The sequence below is a fragment of the Actinia tenebrosa genome, unplaced genomic scaffold (assembly GCF_029948245.1).
Source record: "Actinia tenebrosa isolate PJP-AT-01 unplaced genomic scaffold, QUT_ActTen_1.0 PGA_scaffold13__45_contigs__length_12533684, whole genome shotgun sequence".
NCBI classification, from domain to species: domain Eukaryota; kingdom Metazoa; phylum Cnidaria; class Anthozoa; order Actiniaria; family Actiniidae; genus Actinia; species Actinia tenebrosa.
Genome location: NW_028292573.1, coordinates 1,986,696 through 2,009,860, shown reverse-complemented (window position 1 = coordinate 2,009,860; position 23,165 = coordinate 1,986,696). Strand labels below are relative to the sequence as shown.

Sequence of the window (23,165 nt, the reverse complement as noted above, 5' to 3'; positions counted from 1 at the left end):
TATGGAACATTCAAGAAAAAGAGAACGATATTAGAAAATTCCTTTTTTATTTTCTTCGTTTAGATTTGTTATTTACCGAACAATGCAACTTTAAAGAGTGGGCTTGCAAGTACGCATGCGTATTAGAGAATCGTGGATTTGGGGGTGGTGTGGGAAACACTTATTAGCGGTCTGAAATGCCAATGAAACTTCACCAGAAAATTAGAAATACAAAGATTGCAGCAAATTTTACGACAAATTGCAAATTTAATTTTTTTTAAATATGCAGGAACCTTGTTTGGGTTGCCTGTGGAGATCCCTGTGCGATATGTGTCAGCGGTTGTTCTTTGGAGACATTATATGTAACCCCACATGAAGTATATTCCTTTGTTTCGAATATTTCAAGGCGCCATTTTGAACATTTGAAGAAGAATGAAAAATTAGAAAACATTAATTTTGACTACAAAAATATCTCTTTTCTTCAAGTTCTTTTTATTCGTCGTATGATGCTAAGTCAATTAAGACAAAAGAAGGTATAGTGTGGTTTGATGTTTTGAATTCAAATTAGTATTTTAAATTCGGATTTATGACTTTCGTTCATACAGTAGGCATGATAAAAGTTGACACTGACCCGGAAATATTACTACTGATATTATAACCTTCCATAGAAATAATAGAATGACAGGCTAATATATTGATAGGTGCATGGATCACCGTGACGGATTATTGTAGGCATACATGTATCTTGTATATGTTGGTGTGGACGCAGTTAAAACAATTCAATCTATTTATTAATAAAAGTACAGGCTTCCCGCAACTGAATAAGCTACATTTTGGAATATTCGAGTTCTTACTTCTTACTTAGCATTTATTTATTACAAGTTCGTTCTGTAGTGTTGATGGCAAAAAATTTGGATTGGAGGTTTTTAGATAAATGTAGTTGACCCATATGAATAAATCAATTAACTTTATTTAATGAGGGTGACATACATTACATTACTACTGGTAGCATCCTATTACAGCTGTATATGAGAATGAAATATTGAAAGCATTGATGGCTGCTATGTTGGGTTGCTTGAAAAATAATCAAAGCAAATCAAGGGTAAATCTTTTGTTAAGGACAACTAAAATGGCATATATGTATACCCCTGAGAATGAGAAATATATATATACAGTATAATACATCACCTCTATTCTGTCAGTATCAAGGTTTCCTAAGATAATTTTGACTTCTGATTCATATCATCATAATGAATTTACATCTATTTTATACCAACAGAGACGAGAAGCAGTTCGTCGTTTGTCTCAAAATGCATCACGTCGCCATACGAGTGAAGAAAGGACATTAATAAATAAGCCTGTAAGAATGGGTACGACCAGCAAAGAGATTGTTTTTGGGAAAAGACCCTTTGATGATTCTGCGAATCCACCCAAGAAAGAGAGGTTATTTGGACAAACTAGTACAATGCCAAAGGATGCACAAAGAAGATTTCAGGCAAATACACAGCATGGTCCAGTGGGATCTGTTGGCTTCAGTGATACCAGCGGTTTGCAAGCAACAAGAAATCCAGCCTTGTTTAGTTTTGCTCCCATTTCTGGTGGAGGTAACTCTGAAGAAGCAAATGCTGGCTCCCAGACTTCAACAATGTTTTCATTTGCTCCAGATAAACATAAAAACCTGTTTCAAGCAGCCACCACAAGTACAGAAAACAACCAGAGAGTTGCAATTACAACAACATCACCTTTATTCTCAACCTTAGGCTTTGGTAATAAGCCGCAGACTACATTACCTTTTAGTACCCCTCCAATAAATACCTCTACAACAGGTTTTTCGTATTCTTCATTACCATCAACAAAGTCTTTAAAGTCTACCTCTTCGATAGGCTTTCCTGTAACACCCATATCAACATCATCCCAACAAACAAGTGTTGTCTTTGAGTCTAAATTTGGCAGTTCAGGCTTCAATTTTGCCAAAGCTAATGAAACAGCAACACTTCCGATGAAACCAGCCCAAAAATTTTCTGTGACAACAAATGTGTTTGGAAAAGCTCCTGGACAAGTTGAAAGTACTTTGAGTGAAAATATCACTTTTCCACCTAAAAGAAGTGGAAAATCACCAGATGAAAAGACAGGTAGTGATATTTCAGGATTGAAAGCTCTGGTCATCAGAGAAATACCAGAAATATTTAACAAGAATGCTTGGTTGAAGAGATTTTATTCTAGATTTGGTGAGGTCATGAAAGTGTTATGTAATCCTCAAAAAAAGAGTGCGACTGTGACATTCAAAACACATGTAAGTATATTAATTATATGTACCTGTTCTCAAGGATGACACTAGAATTTTCTAGGGTAGGGATCAGATTAAAGAAATAAAGTCAAAAAAGAACTCCCTAAGGCTATATTTTATGGGACAAACATGAGATTAAATATCAGGGTTCAAAATAGAAGCTGCATATGGCTGCCAGCTTTAGACGGCAATTTTATCACCTTTGTCGGCAATTTTCTAACCAAAAACAAAAATCCCTCCCTACTCTTCACTTCAACAACATTCTTACCAGTAGACCATTCAGTCACATTATCAGCAGTTTAAAAGCAGTTTTCCTTGAAAGTTGTCGGCCAAAAAAATGAGCCACACCTCAAAACCTGCCAAAATTTCAGCATTTTCTGAAACATTATTTTGAACCCTGAATATCATCAATATTTACTAGAACTACAGTTTCAATTCCACAATGAAAAGCTATGCTTTCAGTGTGTATTTTTTATTTATTTGTTTATTTATTTTGTTTCTGTGTAAAGGAAGCTGCAAAGCTTGCCAAACTAAAGGGAAAGATCCTCAGAAAAGATCTGAATCCTGTGAGTATTTTCTGGAAGCAAGAAAGAAAAAGAACTACAAGTAGCTCACAAGGTAATGTAATGAAAAGTAGTATGCTATTACAATGTGATCCATATGGTACAAGCCAGATTAAGGTTTTCAAGCTTCATGCACATGGAACATGGAATATGGACAGGGTCAGGACACAGGCTCTGCATATCTGTGTGGTTAAACCAAACAAAAAAAATAAGTGTGTTTCCTGTTGCATGAGAAAAATAATTGGGGTCGGTAGGCCAGATTTTTTTTTTACTGATACAACAAAGTATTTTTTGTTTTCAGTGGAAATGAGCTTACTGGGAACCCTGTGGTGCATTTGGGAGTGGAAAAAATATTAGGGTTGACAATTATTGGCAAGAAAATTAGGGTCGGTCGCGCAACAGGAAGCACACTTATTTTTTTGTTTGGCCATATCATATACTGTGCACTGGGTATCATAGGCAGTGGAGCTGCCTGAAGGGGATGGAATAGTTTATTTGATTTTCAGTATGCGTCATGCTTTTAATTTACATCATATACATTATAAACATATAGTAATGTAATGGCACAAATTTATACCAATAAAAATATTTGTTTTAAACTTAAAAGAAAAATTCAGACTTTGATAAAGATTTTTTAAATGTTAATGGGTCATACTAAATGTGGAGCTGTCTGGACAGGGTCAAATATTGATATTTTCAGCAGTCTCCACTAACAGTCTTACAGTACTTCTGCCTCCTATCATTTTGTTTTTGTAATTGTTTATCATGATAAATATCCCTTTTGTTGTAACAGATTTATCAGAGTTACCAGTGAAGACAAATGTCCAGGAAAGAGAAAAAGTAAGAGAACTTTAAAATAGCTACGTGGTTAAACTGTATTTGTTATATGGTGGTGTTCCTGGACCCCCCACCCCCCTCCCACTTAGCAATGTTGAATAGACGAATGCTCATGTACCACCAATAGATCTCCTTGGCTTAGGGGTAATGTTTTCCCATTTCAGACCATGTGTCATTCCCTTAAGAATAAGATTCTTTGTCTGAGTTGTATCAATATTTGTGTGTTTTCTTGTGCGCCGTCATTAAACAAAGAAATGACACATGGTCTGAAATGGGAAAACATTACGCCCGAGCCGAGGAGGTCGTTATTGTCATGTGAAACAACATTGATTACGTGGAGGGGGTTTTTTACATTAAATTAAGATCAAGGGTCTCATTATTTTATTTACTGGTTGTAGCTTAGGCTTACATGTAGATAATTTAAAGATTGAAAAAATAATAATGTTACAAATTTATTCAAACTGAGAATGTTTTGTCGGGTTAAGGAGGTTTTGATTCTGTTCCTTTTCTGAGTTTTCATGAGCTTAGTATTTACCTCTATGCATTTTTGTTAGGTATTCAAAGGAGGAGCCATGGAACACCATGCACTTGGTAAGAAAATGTCAAATATATATTAAATATAGCTTTTGGTTATCATTTCATGCATTCTCTGCCTTTTGGTTATATGACTGTTAATTAATAATAATAATAATAATAGGGTATTCCTATAGCGCATTTCAAATGTCTCAATGCGCTTTACATTTTATAAACAGCATATACACTCATTAGCATACTGGAAGTATAAACCTTGATATCTCCAAGATGCATCACTCAAATCATATAATAATATTTCACCATTCGACTATTCACTTCATGTAGGATCAATGCTGAAAATATTGAGTTATGGGTCATAGGCACTTTAACTTACAACTAAAAGGTCCCAGCAAAAACATTCTTTTTACCTCTAAGAAAGTTTTATACAAATGTTTTAGCAACTTAAAAAAGAGAAACAGCACACATGAATTTTAAGTTTTAAAAAAACTTGCTTTAGAAGGGAAAGAACTGTTGCAATGTCTTTCCAATCAAGCCCACAAACCATGCAATTTTGTAACCTTTCCTTTTGCTTGATTGTTGAAATCTTCAGTAAAAAGACTGCTTTCATCTTGTCAATGAAACAAATGAAACATTAAAAGAGCTTATAGGCAATATTGTTCAATTTGCAGATCCCCATTCTCTTCCAACAGCAATGTCAACAGGGGAGAGATTCAAAGTACTGGAAATGATTGATGCAAAGTTGAGAGAAGGTAAAGTTATGTACAAAAATAGATTGAATTCCTTGATAGTAAGGTTTGAGTTAAGATATTTCCATACTGTGTTGCACTGGATATGAACACTGTAAGAAAAAGAAAAAGAGCTTATTAATGTCAGTATTTTTATTTTGTGAACAAGGTTACCTATCACGTATTTGTATTTCAATAAAAATTCCTGATTAAATTCAGAGATATTTTTGAAAAAGCACTTACAGTATAATTACTGTTTCCTGGCAGATTCATTTACGGAAAGGGTACTGTAGATGGTTTGCGCTGCTAATGCCTAATCCTCCCACTAATGCATTCTGGGTTCAAGTCCTGCTAGGCTCAATGTCATGAGCAGAGTTGTTGGTTGGTTTTCTCCTGTGCTTTGGGGGTTTTTCTCCTCATTCTCCAGTTTTCCTCCCTCAACAAAAATCATCTAAATTCCAATTCTAATCTTAGGAGATACAGTATTCTTGATAGGGTTAACCTCCTATGTATCCTTTCGCATTATAATGTAAACAATGAGTGGTTGTTATTGAAACACTGAATATTTTATGCTTTCAAGTCATCCTGAAGCCAGCAATTTATGAAAAATAAGTCCAAAGTTATAAATTATTAATTACAGTATTGTTCTAAACATCAGGAGTAACCAAAGCATCTGACATCACAACGGCAAAGGCTGTCCAGGGAACCTGCCCGGATATGTGTCCAGAAAAGGTATAAAGACTATTCATGTACTGCACTGCGTCCAGAATGATCATGTCCCTAGCTATATCTCCTTTACGATTGAGGGTCACCAATTGACATATCCGAGGGTTGAAGTTGGTCTGAAGGGTGCAATTTACCTCTAGAATATATCTGTATTATATCCTATGGGATGGGGAAGTAGATTTGAATTTATAAGAAATTAAGACTTTCTGGCTAAAGAACAATGTAAAAAAAGGTTTAACTTCCAAAATGTACCAATACCTTCCCTACGCAGAGAAATTATGATTTCCAAACTGTGGGGAAAGGGCAAGCTTGCTGCAGTATACAGTATGTAAAGTATGCATTTTTTGTCTCCCCAATTAGTTTTTATAACCAAATCTTTATGACACTAAAATCAGGTTTTTCAAGTCCAGGAAATTTTCTGGAAATAGGAGGGGAGTTTCATTTAGTCAAGATTGCTCCCTTTGGGAATTATGAATTTTTATCTTTGGTACACTGTAAATATTTTTGGATCTAGCAAGATTTGTGTTGTTAAGTTTTATATGTTTTTTTTGTTTAATATGTACTTAATTTAAAAGGAAAGGTACATGAGAGAAGATCGTCGCAGGCTTCATGTTTATGAAACTATACCTGGTACTGGCTCAAGCCTGGTAAGTCGGCAGTCAAAGACCTGTATCATTTCCCCTTCCCTTTTCTTTTCTTTCCTTGCCTTATCTTGCAATATGCCATGCCACACACCACACTATCATGTACACCAGTGATAATCCACGTTTTCTTACAAAAAGACGGCTAATTTGCATACAAATTGTGTGTAAATGTTGCTTTGTGATTGGTTCAAGCGAAAGTTAGGACAAAAATCAAATCAACAATCATCAACAAGTGTAAAGTCAGAAGAAATGGAAGATTATTCATTTGCAAATTACAGTGTGTATGACTTAAGGAGATATCTGATATCCAAAGGAAAAACTGTTGGGAGTTTCAGGAAAACTAGGCTTGTAAAACTAGCCAAAGGGGCAGCTAAGATTGATAACCATGGGCCTTACTTTGCCGACAAAAACTAAAGTGGGCAATATGTATGCTACATGATGTACACTGTATACTACACCTACCGTTGTATATTAATATGTTTTATAGGAGGATAACCCACAGGTGGACCATGCCAAGGCTATCAAAGAATATGACAGATCTGCTGCTGATAAGGTAATATTCTTGAATCGGCTACAGTGACCAATACTGGTACCAACACTAGTAGTAACTAACTGATATTTACCAGGAAGAGCCATTACAGAACATTGGGCCTTTTCCACACTGCAGCCATGTTGTTTGGAACAATATATTCCCACATGTATAGCCTCACTTTTGAGTGCTTGAGAATTAATTTATGCAGGTGAAAAAAAGGTTTTTATTCTCATAAGAATAAACATGGCCTCCGTGTGATAAATGTCCATACCCATGCTAGTCATGACCGCAATAAATTTTCTCCAGGAAGAGCCATTACCACATGAGCTGTGACCAATACCCACACTAGTCATGACCACAATGTCACAATTATTTTCCAGGAAGAGCCATTACCACATGAGTTGCGACCAATACCCACACTCAAAATGACCATGGACTACCTGGTCACTAATATCATGGACATCGGCAAGGAGGGTCAATGGGGTGATTGGTTTGATTTTCTCTGGAATAGAACTAGAGCTATAAGAAAGGTTAGTTGTTTTGTTCTTAGTGTGTTCAGCCACTGAACATTGATGTTATGCAGCATTCAACAGAGTTTTTCATGAATGACAGAGGCAAGCTGTGTTGGATGTTGTGTAGAAGGTACAATTGCTATCACCAAACACATTCATTTTGTAGTTTAATCAAAGTCCTTGCCAGCCATACCATTTTGTGGTCCCTGGTATGCTGTATAGTACTGTATAGTGACAGTAAAACAAGAGGGCACTCAAAATGAATTTGTTAAATTTGATTTAATTCATAAACAGACCTCATCATATCAAAGAGCATGTAAAAATAGCAAGGATTGCAAATCTCATCAAGTTTAAACAAATTCAAACGAAATTATGATTTTGTTTAAATTTCTAAAAATACAGAGAACGTATGTGTGGCTGGACGGTTTGCCTGGACACCTTACATTTCTTTGATATTTCGGCAGTCTTTTAAATGTTCATAGCATTATTTCAGCCATAAAGTAAAACTTCCTGAAACTTGGTCAGTAAGCTTGTTGTATGTCGTTCTTTTATATATTGATGGGGAATGTTTTGTCAAACCTTGATAAATTTAGCTAATTGAACTAGGACCCAGTCCCTTACTCATTTTGAAACTGACAAATAAATCTTGTACCCAGAGTCCTTCAGTTCCTTCCTGATTTGTGGTCTGCACCAGCCAGCTGACCAAAAGCTGCAAGACTCTGGGCTCGAGATTGACAACAAATTGGCTGCATACAAGGTCCCAAAATGAAATGTACCCAAATGCTATTGACTCGCAATTGTGAGAGGTCTCCTCATTTTAGTAAAGACCTACTAATCTGAATATACCTGGTCAAACTGGCACATTTTGCTAATAGTGGTCTTTCACTAATACATAAGTTGCAGAACGACAACTCGTGGGAAGGCAATATATTGTGTGGTACCATCCCCTTTATGTTGATTTATGCATTTTGTTCTTGCAGGACATCACACAGCAGCATCTTTGTGATGTAGGATCCGTGGATTTAATTGAAAAGACTGCAAGGTAACATCAATAGACTTGCTTATGTGACCACAAAACAATGGTTCTATCTCAAGGTTGGACTTGAACAGTAAATATATGAACACGTCAAGTGCAACCTTGATTTGGACCATCGTTCTGTGGCCACTCAAGTGAATTTGCAAAAGTTCTAGAAGTATAATAACTACAACAGCAAATACTTACATTATGGTGAATAATATCTTGACCTGGAATACAAAAAATAAATCATAAAATTAAATTTGATTTTTTCCTGTTTTAATTTTCATCTTTCATTTTATCTAAATTGGGCTCCCTGCAGCTCTTGCATGACTTCACACAGTGACTTGTTTCAACTCTCTATAATCCTTATATCCTTTAGTTACGGTATCTACATGTACCGACACGAGTGAAAAACGTCTGCGCATGCTCTGAATCCGTATGCAAATTACTCAAAGCATATGTAAATTTGACTTTCTAACATGCCTGATAAATTGGACTTCACAAAATGCCAAAACTTAGTGTCCATGCTTGAAACTTAAGGGTAATTGACAAAAGTATACTCTTGAGCTGTTTTGTATACTTGGAGAAAACAAACATTTATTTTCTCACTCAACTCTTCAAAATAGACCCGTTTCGAATTCCAAATTACCGCTGTGTTTCTTGATTACCGACTCTTTTGCACAGGGTTAGCCCTGTGCTGCATATTCACGTGTTGCAGTCAAGGTCCGTTGAGTTCCAAAGTGTTTGTATTGTTGAAGTTGTGTATTCTTTACTTTTCTGTTGGTATGTGTGAATATTTAAACACTGATACGAGGCTAACCCTGCGCAAATGAGTCTGTAATCAAGGAACACAGCGGTAATTTGGAATTCGAAACTGGTCTATTCTTAGAAAACGTGCTGAAGTGCACGCATGCGTAAACGCTTTTCCCTGGTGTCAGTTATACCTACTTGCAAGAATGATGTCAAATAAAAATTAGCCAAATACTAAAATACCAAATAGGAATTAATTATCTTGATATGAATGAAAATGAAAAAAATTCTTATTCAAAATATTAGTCTCATATGACCTTTCGAATTGCTCAGGGGAGCCTTAATTATACGACTGAGTATTGGAAGAAAAACAGAAACTGCAAGAATGAAGTTTACATTGCAAATTATTTCTAATTTATTTAATTATAATTTGCCTTTTTTAGATGACAAACTTCTTGGAACTAGGTGTATCATTAGAGCCACATAGTATCATTATTAAGACACATGACATTCATTCAGCTTATTACCAATTATCGTTTTTGCTTCGGCTTTTTTTCTAGGTTCCATATATTCTGTGCACACTATCTATGTGATCAGGACTTGGGTGTTTTTGATCCTCGCATCAACACCGAGAACTTGACCAAATGCCTTCAAACTTTGAAGCAGTTCTACAATGATCTCTACAAGAACGAGGTGAGCTCTTTCCACCTCGAACTTTCACGTTTTCTCTCAATAAATAGAGACCTTTAGCACGACGTTCTTGCTAGGTACCGCAAACCTCAAACTGCAGTTCGACGTCAGGCGTTTTCCTTCAAACTTTCGGCATTTAGCAAGGCGTCATAACGAAGTTGTTGCAGGAAGAGCCAACATATTGAATTTCATCGATGCCTCGTGTTTAGTTTCTCCGTGTTTGCGGGCGTGATGCTTGGCCTGATCTTTAGTGCTTAGCGGTAAAACTGATGCTGAAGGTCTCTAATACTAAGCTGCTTTACACGAGGGTATTCACAGGCCGCCCAAACAAGGTTCCTGTGTATTGTTTATAAGGGAATGTATGGGAGTTAAATAATTATTGAGGTAGAGAAGAGCGGATTTTGAAAAACCCACTAAACGGCCTCAAATCGCGCTGAAACTTCGCCAGAAGACTGAACAAAGTAAAAGCAACAACTGCAGCAAGTTTTGAGGCAAATTGTTGAGTTAACCATTTTATTGTCATGACTTTATCATAACTCCAATACATTCCCTTATAAACAATACACAGGAACTTTGTTTGGGCTGCCTGTGGGGTATTATACTAGAGCAAGGGATGACACATACATTGTAAAAACCTCTGTCTGTCTTTTTTCGTTGATCTATTTATTTCATTACCAGGGAATTATCTGTCCCAATGAAGCAGAGTTTCGTTGTTACGATATTCTACTGAATCTAAATGAAGAAGACACCCTCAGGTTAGTCTTGTTATATGTTAAACACAGTGTGAAAATGTTTGGACCTGTACTTCGAACTGTTAGAACTTAGTCGTAGTAGCTCAAGGAAGTTGTAGCTAAATGTGTTAGTAAGACGCACAATGATTTCGTTCAACTTGCAATTTTTACTCTTATTAAGAACATTTTTTTGTTGCTAAAACTACAGAGAGCTTCTTCTCTTTGCAAAATCATTTTGAAGGCAACAAATATTGTAATTTTGCTGCAATAACCCCATATTCATTCAGCAAATGTCGCTGTGTTCTGTGACTATAGAATCAATTGTGCAGGTTAAGCCTTGTTTAAGAGTAAATTATTTGCTAAGGTCAACAGTAATATAATGTAAAGAATGTGAAAGTTGAATGATGTTTTGAAATATTTTGAAACTTTTACTGCGGTAAATAATCAATTTTATGAATTCTTATCGAAAAAAAAAAGAAATGTATGATAGTTCTCATTATAAACTCCTGTTCTGGTTTCGTGGCTCGTCAAGTTCCTTAAATTAGGATGCACACGCAACCTAGAGAAAACTGTCTATTCACAACAAGGCGTTAAAATGTCTGAGTTCACAGAATATGAAAAACCGCAGTAATGGTATCTGTGACTAGTTTACTTATAAACGAGGCTAAACCTGTATAAATGAGTCTGCGGTCTTAAACACTGGCGGTATGCATCGGCGAATGAGAAACTGGTGCATGTGAGTTGACACTTGCTCATTTTTATTTCAGGGAGGTAATGACTTACCGGAAAGAAGTGCGCTCGTCATCCATGGTCAAGTTTGCTATGGATGTTTTTCATGCTCTCAACAGTAACAACTTCGTCAGGTTCTTCAGACTTGTGAGGTAACTAAATAAATAAAAGACAAAAAAATAGCTACACAATTTAGTAGGGTATCTAGAATTACACACAGTAATTTTCATCCTGGCCCTTTGTAGTTCGAATTGGAATTCTGAAGTTGATTTTTGCGGAGGTAGGAAATCTAGTGAACCCGGAGAAAAGACCCTTAAAGCACAGGAGAGAACCAACAAACAGCTCTACCTCGAGGATCAAACCCGGGTCTCATTGGTGAGGCAAGTTTCTCACCGCTATGCTACCCATGCTTCCAATGATAAATAACACGGCTACTTAAAGGTTAATGCTATAAAACTCATTCCATTTGCCTTGGCTTACCCTTCTGCTTGAGGTAACTTTATTATTGCTGTCCCCTGGGAAAAACAGAATTGTCCTTAGCACTAGGGGTACCCTATATATGTGGTTCTCTCTTATTATGTTGAGTACAAGTCTTAATTAATGCAGGAACAGGATTCTTTTACTTCTTTACTACAACCTGCAAACAACATATACTTATTGGCTTCTATCATCTTGTAGGGCTTCCAGTTATCTCTGCGCTTCTGTTCTGCATCGGTATTTCAATCAGGTCAGTAGAATATTTAACAGAGAATAGATTATTTGTCCATTCTTACAAAGTGCCGGGGGGGCTAGCAAAACCTTGCTAGAAAGTTTTGTCTTCACTAGCAAAAATTTCAAAGTCACTAGCGATCGGATGCGGTAAATAAAGAACGTTACTTGACGCAGGTTCTAAACTTCTCAGTCCTTCAATTTCTGGACTGTGGTCATACTCGCAAAACTTAGCTAGTTAAATTTTTTGTCACTCGCTAAATACAAAATTTTACCCACATTTTGCGAGTTTGCGTACGTTAATTTCGTGCCCTGGTAGGTAACAGTGGCTGCACTAAATACTCAGAGGAAAATAATGGACACACCAATTAAAGAAATATCACTTCTGTACAGCAGTATGCGAGTTCTCTCATTGAAGCTGTTGAGACATCTAATCGCACTGAGACATTGCTTCCCAAACATGTATATAAGGCAGTCTTTTTTTTTTTTTTTTTTTTGCAGGCTCGTCAACGAGCACTTCGTATCATGAATTATTCTCTGAGTGTTCCTAATAAAGAGATGTCCTTCCCACTGAATGAACTGACTAATCTTCTGGCGTTTGAGGGGGATAACCAGGTTAGTGAATATGTAGGGAGGAGAGAGGAGAGGTGGGGAGGGGATTGAAGGAAAGGGGTGAAGATAGGATGGGATGGGATAGAGGAGAAGGAGAGAAGAAAGAATGACCATGTGATAAGGGGGAAGAGAGAGGAGAGGTGGGGAGGGAATTGCCCTATTTCACTATGACGTCACATCAAAACAATCTATTGTTTAAACGCAAAGGATTATGGTCGTCGGAGGGGGTCAAATCAACGCGAATTCACCGAAAATTGTTTTAAAACCCGTATCGATCCACGAAGAGAAGTAGAATAGCCAGCAAACTCTCAGAATATTTTTTAGTACATATTAACACATATCATATCTGAAAACCAGGCCATTTTAGATTAAACTGTTTCGCTAGGAGCAAATTTTGTTGAATTTTCTATTGGATTTGGCGATTCTATCCCCCACATAAACAAGCAGTGACGTCATAGTGAAATAGGGCAATTGAAGGGAAGGGGAGAGATGGGATGGGATAGAGGAGAAGAGGATAGGAGAGGGAATGATCAGGTGATAAATGGGAGAGAGGGGAGGTGGGGAGGAAATCGAGGGTAAGGGGTGAGGATGGGATGGGATAGAGGAGAAGGAGAGGAGAGGAGAGGGATCGGAATGGCTAGGTGATGAGAAGAGGAAAAGGAAAAGAGAGGGAAGGGAATGACCAGGTAATAAAGGGAAGAAAGAGGAGAGGTGGGGGAGTGAGGAGGAGTAAGATAGAAGGGAGAAGGAAGGAAGAAGAGGGGAAGAAGGTCGAGGAGAGAGAAGGGATACAACTCATTGACATCATTGTTTCACATCTGTTGTTTCTGTTGAATCTTAGGCCTCTGACTTCTGCAGTTTTCATGGTCTGATAGTGAACGAATCATTCGTGATGTTCACCCGAGGGTCTTTTATTGAGCCAGAGTCTTCTTTCCCTTCAAGCAGAGCTCACAAACTGATTGAATCCAAGAGGTCCTGTTTGATTGGAGAGGTGGGTAAAAAAGAAATAGAAACTGGAAGAATCTCTTTACCCATTCACCTTAAGAAAAGTGAAAGGCAATTTAGAAGGACATTCATCAGTTTTCCAAAACATTCTATCTACTCTGTTACTGTGTAGCAAGCGAAACGTAGATGATGAGATAAAATAGCATCGCATCCTGGGAAATTGTGATATTCATTTTTGTTTCATGCTACATATTATATAATTTAAAGCTACTTATTTTTGGTGGGAAGAGATAACTAGCTAAAAACTAGTATGAGCTGCGTCGGTGTTTCTAATGAAACGTTTCGTCAGTAAGTTTTTTCATCTTTTCACAGTGTATAATTTACCTTTTTATCATGACTATTTTTGGTGGGGTTAATCTTCATTGCTGTGATTTTTGTTCTTCATGACCAGGTTGTTTACAATGGACCTCTTCCTCCTCCACCAAGCCATTATCCCACATCAAGCTTTGACGAGAATGGTCGATATGTGGGAGAAGTTCACGTTGTGTCTGCAGAGATGGAGAAGAAAGAGAATATTATAGAGCAACAACAACCTGTGGTCCAGTTTAAGGGATTTACAGAAACGCAAGAACCTAGAGGATTTTCACAGTTTAGACAAGTGACTCAGGTTGAAGTTCTTTGTTTTTGTTGTCATATAAACAATCAATCGTTTGCCCTTCTTTTTAAAGTGCCTATGCCACCTATACCACCTATACCACCTAATATTTTCTGTATTGATTCTACACAAAGTGAATATTTGAATGGTAAAAGAATTTCATATGATTCGAGTGATGCATCTTGGAGATATCAAGGTTTATATTTCCAATATGCTACTGAGATCATTATAGGCGTGATTATATATACAAAACTTTTCTAGGGCAGCAGCAAAATATCCTGTATATAACATCATTGTCTTACTCAGGGTTTATATAAAATAAATAGCAAATTTGTTTTCTCATAGAAATCAGTGCTGCAATTTAAAAATGATGAGAATCAAACTCAAATGCCTATAATGACATAGGCACTTTAATCATTCGTTCGTTTATTTAATTGGACCTTTCTCTCGTTAACGCATGTGAAATTTGCAACCAGAATGTATCAGAATTAGATTTTGTTGTCAATAGTTAACAAAAAATCGTATTAGAAACACGGGCGGTTTGGCTTCAAAACGGGCCCATTATTTCATTATGGACTTCTAGCCTTCCTCAGCACGAAGAAAAGCGGTTGCACGCGCAAAATTTAAAACTAGCATTTAGCGCGCGCATTGCCAGAGTTAAAATCATTGTTTGATGGAATTTGGATTTAACTGTTTCATGAGGTGTCATCTAGCTCAGAATACCATGCTTGTAAAAACAAACAACGATGAAAATCGCCCTGTTGACTCTTCAGTTATCAACCACCTTCGTGTTTCCAAAGTCAAACTCATTGTATTGGCTCGCCATCTTACAAGTTATCGAAGTATTAACTCTAAGTAGTAACTCTGATGTCTCCAATACTGAGGTAAAGGAATACCTAAACTGTTAAGAATTCTAATGAAAAAATGAACAAACAAACATACAAACAAAAACAAAAAACAAGATGGAAACGATCGCATTCAATCCATCAATATACACCTATTTCAAAAAATGTTTTCATCGCCTAAGTCGATCCGAGACGGAAATGGTTTCGTTGAATACAAAGAACATCGAATCAGTCTCAACACTAAAGTCCATGTTCTTGACGAGAAGAAGAAGAAGAAACACAAGTCATTCCAGCTATTCTTGGATCTTGGAATAACGAATCTCGCCTATTATCTATAGCCTATCGCCTTTGACGATGACAACGCTCATTGAAATAGGTGTATATCGGACAATCATCATAACTCTGGCAAAGCACGCTAAAATAGCTAGCTTCAAATTTTGCGCGTGCAAACATTTTTTGTTAACACGGAAAAGTCCGTGTTGGACCAAAACGTCTTTTTTTTTCTATTAATTTTATTAACCCACTCGGCATTTTCAATTCTTCACGTCATTCTTCTCATATTTCCTTTATTGTTGACCTATGTTTTTCTATGCTTTCAGCCTGTTGAGCCTCCAAAACCAGCCGTCCAGATAAATGTCGAGGTAATAAAATATACTTATCAAGTGTTCGAATAATCACATTTTATCAGAACTATATGTCCTATATAGAACTGAATTAAATCTAGTTGTGGTTTAATGTCCGGCTGGTAACTGAGGCAGAGAACGATATTAAGAAGGTCTGCCATCTGGCGTACTAAAAAGAACCATTCAGTTTGAGAGGATGAGTTTTTCATTCCAGACCTTGTGTCATTCTTTGAGTATTATGAGCCGTTAAACTAAAGATTGGTAAGAGGAAGACGCAGGATGTGAATGTAAATTAAATTGGATTTATCAAGATTGGTTTTGTCAACAGGAACTAAAGGAAGTAACGAGAAGCTTGTTTCTGGAAGTGATCAATGAAATACTGGTGGATGTAACAGGGGAAGTCTATAGGAAGGTAATTTGGAAATTGTTTTTGCGGAGGGAGGAAAACCAGAGAACCCGGAGAAAAACCCTTGAAGCACAGGAGAGAATCAGCAAGCAACTTTAATCACATACGACACTGGGCACACTGCACGACGGCGGGACTCGAACCCGGGTTGCATTGTTGAGAGCACTCTACCGCTACGCCACCCGTGCTGTGTGTATGTAAAATTACGGTGTGGTCAGGATGCGAAATCCGTAGAGCCATTCCCAAAGCGCGAGTTCGCTGCCCACCTAATCAGACTGCAAGAGTACGGCTTGGTCACGGTCACGCTACTCAACTTTCGTAACGTTTTTTGTTGTCAGTCACGCGATCTGGTTTATGTCTCCGTAGGAAAAATCTTGTAGCAAATTGGCCCATGAAGAATAAAGTCGTCAATTTATGTTTCTAAATATTCTATAGGTGCAGGACCTTTTGAAAAAAGCAGATCAACTGGCGACAGAGTTGGAAGAAGAAGTTGTCTTGGAGTTGATGCAAGTGACAGCAGTGAGTGCCATAGCAGATGAACGAAGAATCCAGCTGTAAGTAAACAGTAGAGTGAGTCAAGACTGGCCGGTATATACATCAGTATTGTAGACTTGGCCAGCAATAACAACAATAACAACAGCAATAGAGGTTTTGCACTGTCACGTGATGGCAGCCATGTTAGATGGCAGGAACAATGCAATCGTTTTACATGGAAAAAAAAAAATTCCCAAAAGGGATTTTATTGTTCTGTCACCTAACCACAGGCAGCCCAAGCTGTTATTATGGGCGTGGGCACTTGATGGTGCAAAAAACCTATATAAGAAGCAGCAGCGACAACAACAACAACAACAACAACAGAAGCAACAGAAATAACTTAGTTAACATCAACATTAACGATAACGTAACTCTACGAGCAACATAAATAAACTTAGACACTTCCTGTTGTCCCATCTTTGGTACCCTTTCCCATACTGTATGCCAGAGGTATTTCATTCCAAGAACCAGCCTTCTTACATCAAACTAGAAATTTTGGTTTAGATTCTTCTCAAAAGCACTGAACCGCGTGTTAAAAGTGTTCAACTCTTGTTGTTAGAATGAAAGCCGAGCAAGCAGCTATAAGGGAAAGATCAACAGCTGCCGTATCAGAAGAATTACTTGATGATGTAGTGGCACAGGAATGTTTGCAAGTGGCTGCTTATGAATACAGGTTCGTAGAGATGTGAGCCAAGATAAACGATGCGACAGTGTTCTATCTCTAGGTCAGAGGGTATTGCGCGTTAAATTGTCTTTAAAAAAAGAGATGACTGTTGAGTGTGACAAGAATGGCGTAGCACTAAAACTTTCCCATATTCGCAACTGCGTTCCTTGCAGATGTCACATGCGAAAGTGTTTTTTATTTTATTTGTTATTTTCTTTGCCACAAGGCAGGGTGTTTCCTCAGTTCTAGTCGAGTTTTGCTCTCTCCGTAAAAATCAGCTTTTAATTTGATATCCGTGTGCATAAAATACTGAATTTAGTAGTGTGTGTGAGTAAAATGTGGGCAAAATGTTGTCAAGGTCTTCAACAAGGGTTTGCTCCGTGACAAGCACGCTCATGGCCAACCATGTTATACATTTTAGTGTGGAACAGAAGAAGGTGATTGCAAAATGCAAAGAGGTTGCAACACAAGAAATTTCTCAAGGTCTTCTGGAAGAGACGTTACAAAATGAGGTGGAACGCATTGCAGAAGACAGTTACAAAGAAGCGAAGGAAGGAAGAAAGACCGCACTCGCTCAGATTGGACAGAGTATTCGACTCTACAGGACTGCAAGATACTTTCACAAGTAAGTGCCTTAAGGACTTATTTTTCCAGTTCATGCCTTTATGCTCACACAAGGACGAATGCAGACTATTTTCCATGTAAAGGGGGAACGAAGCCAGCTGAACTGAGAAAAAATGTTACCCAATCGGAATCGAGAAAATTTGCCAAACCTAAGTGCCACTTTTCTTCTTGAAATTATGGATTTCCAGGCCACCAAATGAAAAAAAAAAAACATTGCTAGTAAGCATTTGAAACAGTGGCACAATAATTAATGAAATATATATTTTTCATTGCAATGGCAGGCATGTTTTAGTTTTCGCTGGCTTCATGACACCTAAGTTTTGCAATGACGTCATTTCTACGTCGCTATTTTAGATCAGCTGTGGAGGTTCGAGATATTTATTACACATTCCCTGCATCACATCATGTTTTTTATAGGAGTAGCAGTGATTGTATTAAAATTGTATTTTCCATCAATGTAGGTGGGTGAAATTATATCAGTCACGTGTACGACTCAAAAAGCTTCTTAATGAGTTTCCTGCGCATGCTCCATTCACAAGTGCAGAAGATCAGCTGACCAGTTTAGTCGGTCCTCTGAATGACTCAAGGACAAAAGTACTACCAACAATAAGGTAATGTCACGAAGGTCATGAAGTGGGAGTAGGATAATCTATAGGGTTTCTGCAACCAAAACGACTCCTAATACCCACAAAACACTAAAACACACATGTATCTCTCGCTCTGGGATCCTCACGAGTACCCTACATCTCATATTCCGGCTGCGTTTACAGCGTGGTTGGTCTTTGTAGTGTAGTGGTTAGTGCATTGTTTCCCCTTTTCAGGCCAGCTTTCATTCCCTTTGAAAATAAGATTCATTCTTTGTTTAATTTGTATCCACATTCATGTTTTTTGTCATGAGCCATCGTTAAACAAAGAAATGATACTCTAGGGTATGACATGTGGTCTCTAATGGGATCCAGAAAACATTACTTTACCACGAATAAGGTTTATTACAGAAAAAGGAAATCTTTCCCCGTGGCACAGGGTACGCAGCTGACAACATCCTTTTGAACCAATCACAGCGTGCTGATGCCATCGATGATGGAACAGGGGCAGGTCCAGAATTTTTTCTAGGGGGGATGGACCATCCAGGATTTTCGTTCTAGGAGGGAGTGCACCCTTTGATTACAAACCCAAACACCAATAATGTAGTTATCAGTTCATCAGGGGGGAGGGGGCGTGCGTTCCTCCGCACCCATACCCTAGATCCGCCCCTGTTGTAACCCTACAAATCTACTACTAAACGCACCTCAACTTCCCGTAATACCATATAATGCCTAATACAATACAGAAGCTACTTTACAATTTTTTGAAATTAAAATTTCCATTTTCATACAGAATTTTTGGTGATGAATTTAATGTTTCTGAATGTCTATCGAGAAGACAAGCTGAACTAGAACAAATCAGGTCAGTAGAAATAAACCCTAGTGCACCCACAATTATGTCATATCCATAGAGTTTTACCAGCCATAGAATATAATAATTAATAACAATTGATAATAATAATTTATTGCGTATTTCACAAAGTTTCAATACTTTACATACCCTATTCAGAAATTAAATATATAAAATACAGGTTACAAAGTGTACTACGTTACAAAAAATATTGTCTTTGATGAAGATAAATAGATAAATGTAATTAATTTACTAAGTGCTAATTATAGATTATAATATTTACGACATAATTACGTTTTAACATTAGATCTAAAGGAAACAAGGGAGTTGGGGTTGTATTACAGAATCTGGGGATATAGATTCAATTGTTCCTGCCTCCTGTCATGGCTGCTATCACGTGATGGTGCAAATGGAAGCACTAGTCGCATGATTCGTCATATGTGTTACAAAGACTCATATACATACATCAAATACATTTCCTGTTATGAATAGATTCATTACCTTACATGACGTTTTTACCCGGACTAAATCTCCTTGGCACATTAGACGCTTGTCATATCGAACCAAGAGAAAAGTGAACTAAGAGAAGAATCTCTGGTGTTCATGCTTGTGACCATCATAGGCACCGCTTGATTTTTTTATTTTATGTTTTATAATAAATACTTTATTAAAACAAAGACGTGCCACTTTACAATATATAGATATACACAAAAAGCTATACATAACATTTTCTGTCTCTTTTCCTTATATTTCTTATATACGTTTTTGTTTTTTTTGCCTACCACCTCCTCTTACATTTTTTTAAAGTGGGTGTTTTATTTATTTAATAATATGCATATATTAATATTTTTACTATTCATGTTGCTTTTTTTTTCATTATTATTATTATTTATTTATTTATTTATTTATAGGCACCGCTTGATGCTATCTTAGAATCACATTTGCTATCGTTAGTTTTCTCTATGCTGTTTGCTCACGTTTTTTTTAAAGGAAATCACAAGAAAACATGAGCAAACAGTATAGAGCGCACGCAGTACGCGCGTGCGGTAAAACAAACGATCAAATGAATAATTCTAAAAATAGCATCAAAGATTCTAAAAATAGCATCAAAAAGTGCTGGTGATGGGGCGCGGGGATTCGTTTTCTTAGTATGATAAAACATAATATACGTCTCATTCTTTTGGTGTGTTTTCATCTGTTATAGGACTGAAACTCTTCGTCCAGTAGACATGCCTCTACTACTCGCTAATTCTTTCAGTACGGGCTCATCAGTGGACTGGAAGCTTCTGTTATCGTTCCCAGGCCCCTGTTTCCCTGTCAATCGTTCAAACATTCGCACCCGACAAATCCATGTAAATCCATCGTTGATAAAAGAGAAGTTTAGGAAAGGATCTCTTCCTGACAACGACAGGGTTGCTTCAAAGGTTAGTGTCTATGAACTTGAGACTGAATGGTTTTTATTCATTTTCGCGCTTATTTTAGGGTAGAGTACACAGGTCACTTGCATTATAGCTTCATTCACTTTCACCACCAGAAACCCTTGCACATTTTCTTTTGTTCAGTTAATTAACCCTAATTGTCTTACTATTCTCAAGAGGAAATATGAATTTGCATAAGAAAAACAATTGCGCGAAGCATTTTGGTAGCTGTAGTAAAATGACGTCATCATGCAAACGGCCTGTTGCATAATAAAAAAACTTTTTTAACCAAATAGGTTGAGCTGTTATCGTTGTACAGTTCAGAGACTCAGAACCGATGGTCTGTCAAAACACGATGTCGAGTTTGTACTTTGGTGAGTAACGATGTGGATAGTTGCGCTTGGGAAGTATAATTATGTAGATGATGATAATTATTATAATTATGGTGACGATGATAATTATTATAATTATGTAGATGATGATAATTATTATAATTATGTAGATGATGATAATTATTATAATTATGGTGATGCTGGTAATTATTATAATTATGTAGATGATGATAATTATTATAATTATGGTGACGATGATAGTTATTATAATTATATAGATGATGATAATTATTATAATTATGGTGACGATGATAATTATTAAAATTATGGTGATGATGATAATTATCGTAATTGAAAGAGTGATCATGATTAAAATGATGCTGATAATGGTGATGCTGCTGCTGCTAAAGCGATTTTATTTTTGATAATAAAGTAGGGAATTTGATGATAATGTTGATGGTGATGATCATGATATTTTAGTTGGAAGCCCATATCTTCAAAGAGTTTTTTCAATTGGTCACTTTTGAAACGAGCAAGAGACTGGGACGAGTTTTTAATTTCAATTTGATTAGGGAAAACATTTGTCATTTGATAAAGCATCTCAAGATTAGTAAGTCTGGCAAACTTGAACATGATTGGACTTGATTGACGTTGCATTGTTATTATCATTATTTATTTATTAGTGCTGCGGATGATTTTATAATAATAAGAACTACGGATCGTTACAGACCATTGCGTAAAAAAATCCAAATTGTGCAGTGCGACCTACACTTATGATGTCTGAACAATCAAATGACAAACGTTGATCTTTTTCAATCGTATTCAGGCATATTTTGGTGTTCCATCAAACACTGATGTAACAGAACTGATCGATAGACGACAGCTCCAAGGAACGTCTGCTATAATCATCTTAGTCGATTCCAAAGATCTTCAAACGCGTTCAGGAAGACAGGTACAGAACTTAGACAGCCTCTTGATTGAACAGATTTTGTGTGACTTTGAAAACTCACGTCAATAAGGACTTACCGTGTACCGTGGTGTAGACTCCGAGCAATCCCGTATCCTAAGCTGTACGTTGATTCGGGTTAAAAGGATATCTTGAATCCCGTACTGTGAAAAGCTATAGCCCGGTGCCTTTTCATTCGCGCTGCACATGCAAGTATGCAGAATCTTTTCTATTACACTTGTTCTTGTTCCTACATTTTTGAGAAGATAAAATCAGGTTGAACCAATCAACTGTAGTTAATACACCTTGTTTGAATACAGACTATTTTCCACTACTTTGACTTTTATTCTTGTTTCTAAATTGCCAACTAGAAATCTTTAGATCACATTGTGTGTAACTGTTGAGGATATTGTAATTTCCTATATCTGTACAGGAAGCTCGCACAAGAGTTCAAAGGCTTGTCAGAAGCAAACCTACTTTACCAGCTATCCCAGCAGTCGTCTTGTACCTAGAAAGCGACGTCACACATCTGACCAATGGTATGTTAATCTTTTCTCCCTAAAATTGTTATGCTATGCTTATGCTATAAGAACTCGTGAAAATGTGTTTTGTACATTCATGACGTGTCCAGTGTAAATATTCGTTTATTCTTACTATCAATCTTACAATCATCGTCATTGTCACCAAAAAAATGAATAAAATGAAACCGACAAACCAAAAAAGCTGATAGAACGCGGAGAAAGTTTCGTATCTTTTTTCTTCTTCTTCTTTTTTTTTTTTTTTTTTTTTTTTTTTTTTCGCTTTGTTTTGTTTTGTTTTCGCTTTGTTTTGTTTTGATTTGATTTCTTTTCTTTTCTTTTCTTTTCTTTTCTTTTGATTTGTTTTGTTTTGTTTTGATTTGATTTGTTTTGATTTGTTTTGTTCCAAAAACGACAGGAATTATTTAAAATGTTGATCATAAATCAATAATTTTCCCCCCTCTAAACCATGTTACATGTTGTTAATATACGTGTTTTTTAGATCTCATTGCTGATGCTATTGGGACCCAGGACCTTAAGAGAGAGGAACATCTGTCTAGTGTCCAGACAGTTAGAGTCGAGTCATCGATGGAAGCACAAATCTTGGATAGATTGGTACGTTACAATACTATTTGTTTGTTGAT

At 36.8% G+C, this 23,165-nt stretch overlaps 1 protein-coding gene across 1 annotated transcript in view; it reads left to right on the top strand.

The window, feature by feature from the left end:
• The first annotated feature begins 390 nt into the window (after positions 1 to 390).
• The window catches only part of LOC116300550 (germinal-center associated nuclear protein), a 29,791-nt gene continuing 7,016 nt past the window's right edge, over positions 391 to 23,165 (top strand). The window contains exons 1-30 of the mRNA XM_089029045.1: positions 391 to 512; positions 1,259 to 2,272; positions 2,776 to 2,884; positions 3,623 to 3,669; positions 4,221 to 4,257; positions 4,869 to 4,949; positions 5,584 to 5,657; positions 6,227 to 6,298; positions 6,783 to 6,848; positions 7,208 to 7,357; positions 8,320 to 8,381; positions 9,668 to 9,800; positions 10,476 to 10,552; positions 11,296 to 11,409; positions 11,936 to 11,984; positions 12,467 to 12,580; positions 13,419 to 13,568; positions 13,974 to 14,189; positions 15,622 to 15,663; positions 15,974 to 16,057; positions 16,487 to 16,605; positions 17,145 to 17,258; positions 17,671 to 17,874; positions 18,335 to 18,484; positions 19,251 to 19,319; positions 20,512 to 20,731; positions 21,022 to 21,099; positions 21,884 to 22,009; positions 22,437 to 22,542; positions 23,024 to 23,136. Coding sequence (XP_088885171.1) covers positions 483 to 512; positions 1,259 to 2,272; positions 2,776 to 2,884; positions 3,623 to 3,669; positions 4,221 to 4,257; positions 4,869 to 4,949; positions 5,584 to 5,657; positions 6,227 to 6,298; positions 6,783 to 6,848; positions 7,208 to 7,357; positions 8,320 to 8,381; positions 9,668 to 9,800; positions 10,476 to 10,552; positions 11,296 to 11,409; positions 11,936 to 11,984; positions 12,467 to 12,580; positions 13,419 to 13,568; positions 13,974 to 14,189; positions 15,622 to 15,663; positions 15,974 to 16,057; positions 16,487 to 16,605; positions 17,145 to 17,258; positions 17,671 to 17,874; positions 18,335 to 18,484; positions 19,251 to 19,319; positions 20,512 to 20,731; positions 21,022 to 21,099; positions 21,884 to 22,009; positions 22,437 to 22,542; positions 23,024 to 23,136 — 4,020 coding nt within the window. The 5' untranslated portion in view covers positions 391 to 482. The remainder of the gene's footprint in view (positions 513 to 1,258; positions 2,273 to 2,775; positions 2,885 to 3,622; positions 3,670 to 4,220; positions 4,258 to 4,868; positions 4,950 to 5,583; positions 5,658 to 6,226; positions 6,299 to 6,782; positions 6,849 to 7,207; positions 7,358 to 8,319; positions 8,382 to 9,667; positions 9,801 to 10,475; positions 10,553 to 11,295; positions 11,410 to 11,935; positions 11,985 to 12,466; positions 12,581 to 13,418; positions 13,569 to 13,973; positions 14,190 to 15,621; positions 15,664 to 15,973; positions 16,058 to 16,486; positions 16,606 to 17,144; positions 17,259 to 17,670; positions 17,875 to 18,334; positions 18,485 to 19,250; positions 19,320 to 20,511; positions 20,732 to 21,021; positions 21,100 to 21,883; positions 22,010 to 22,436; positions 22,543 to 23,023; positions 23,137 to 23,165) is intronic.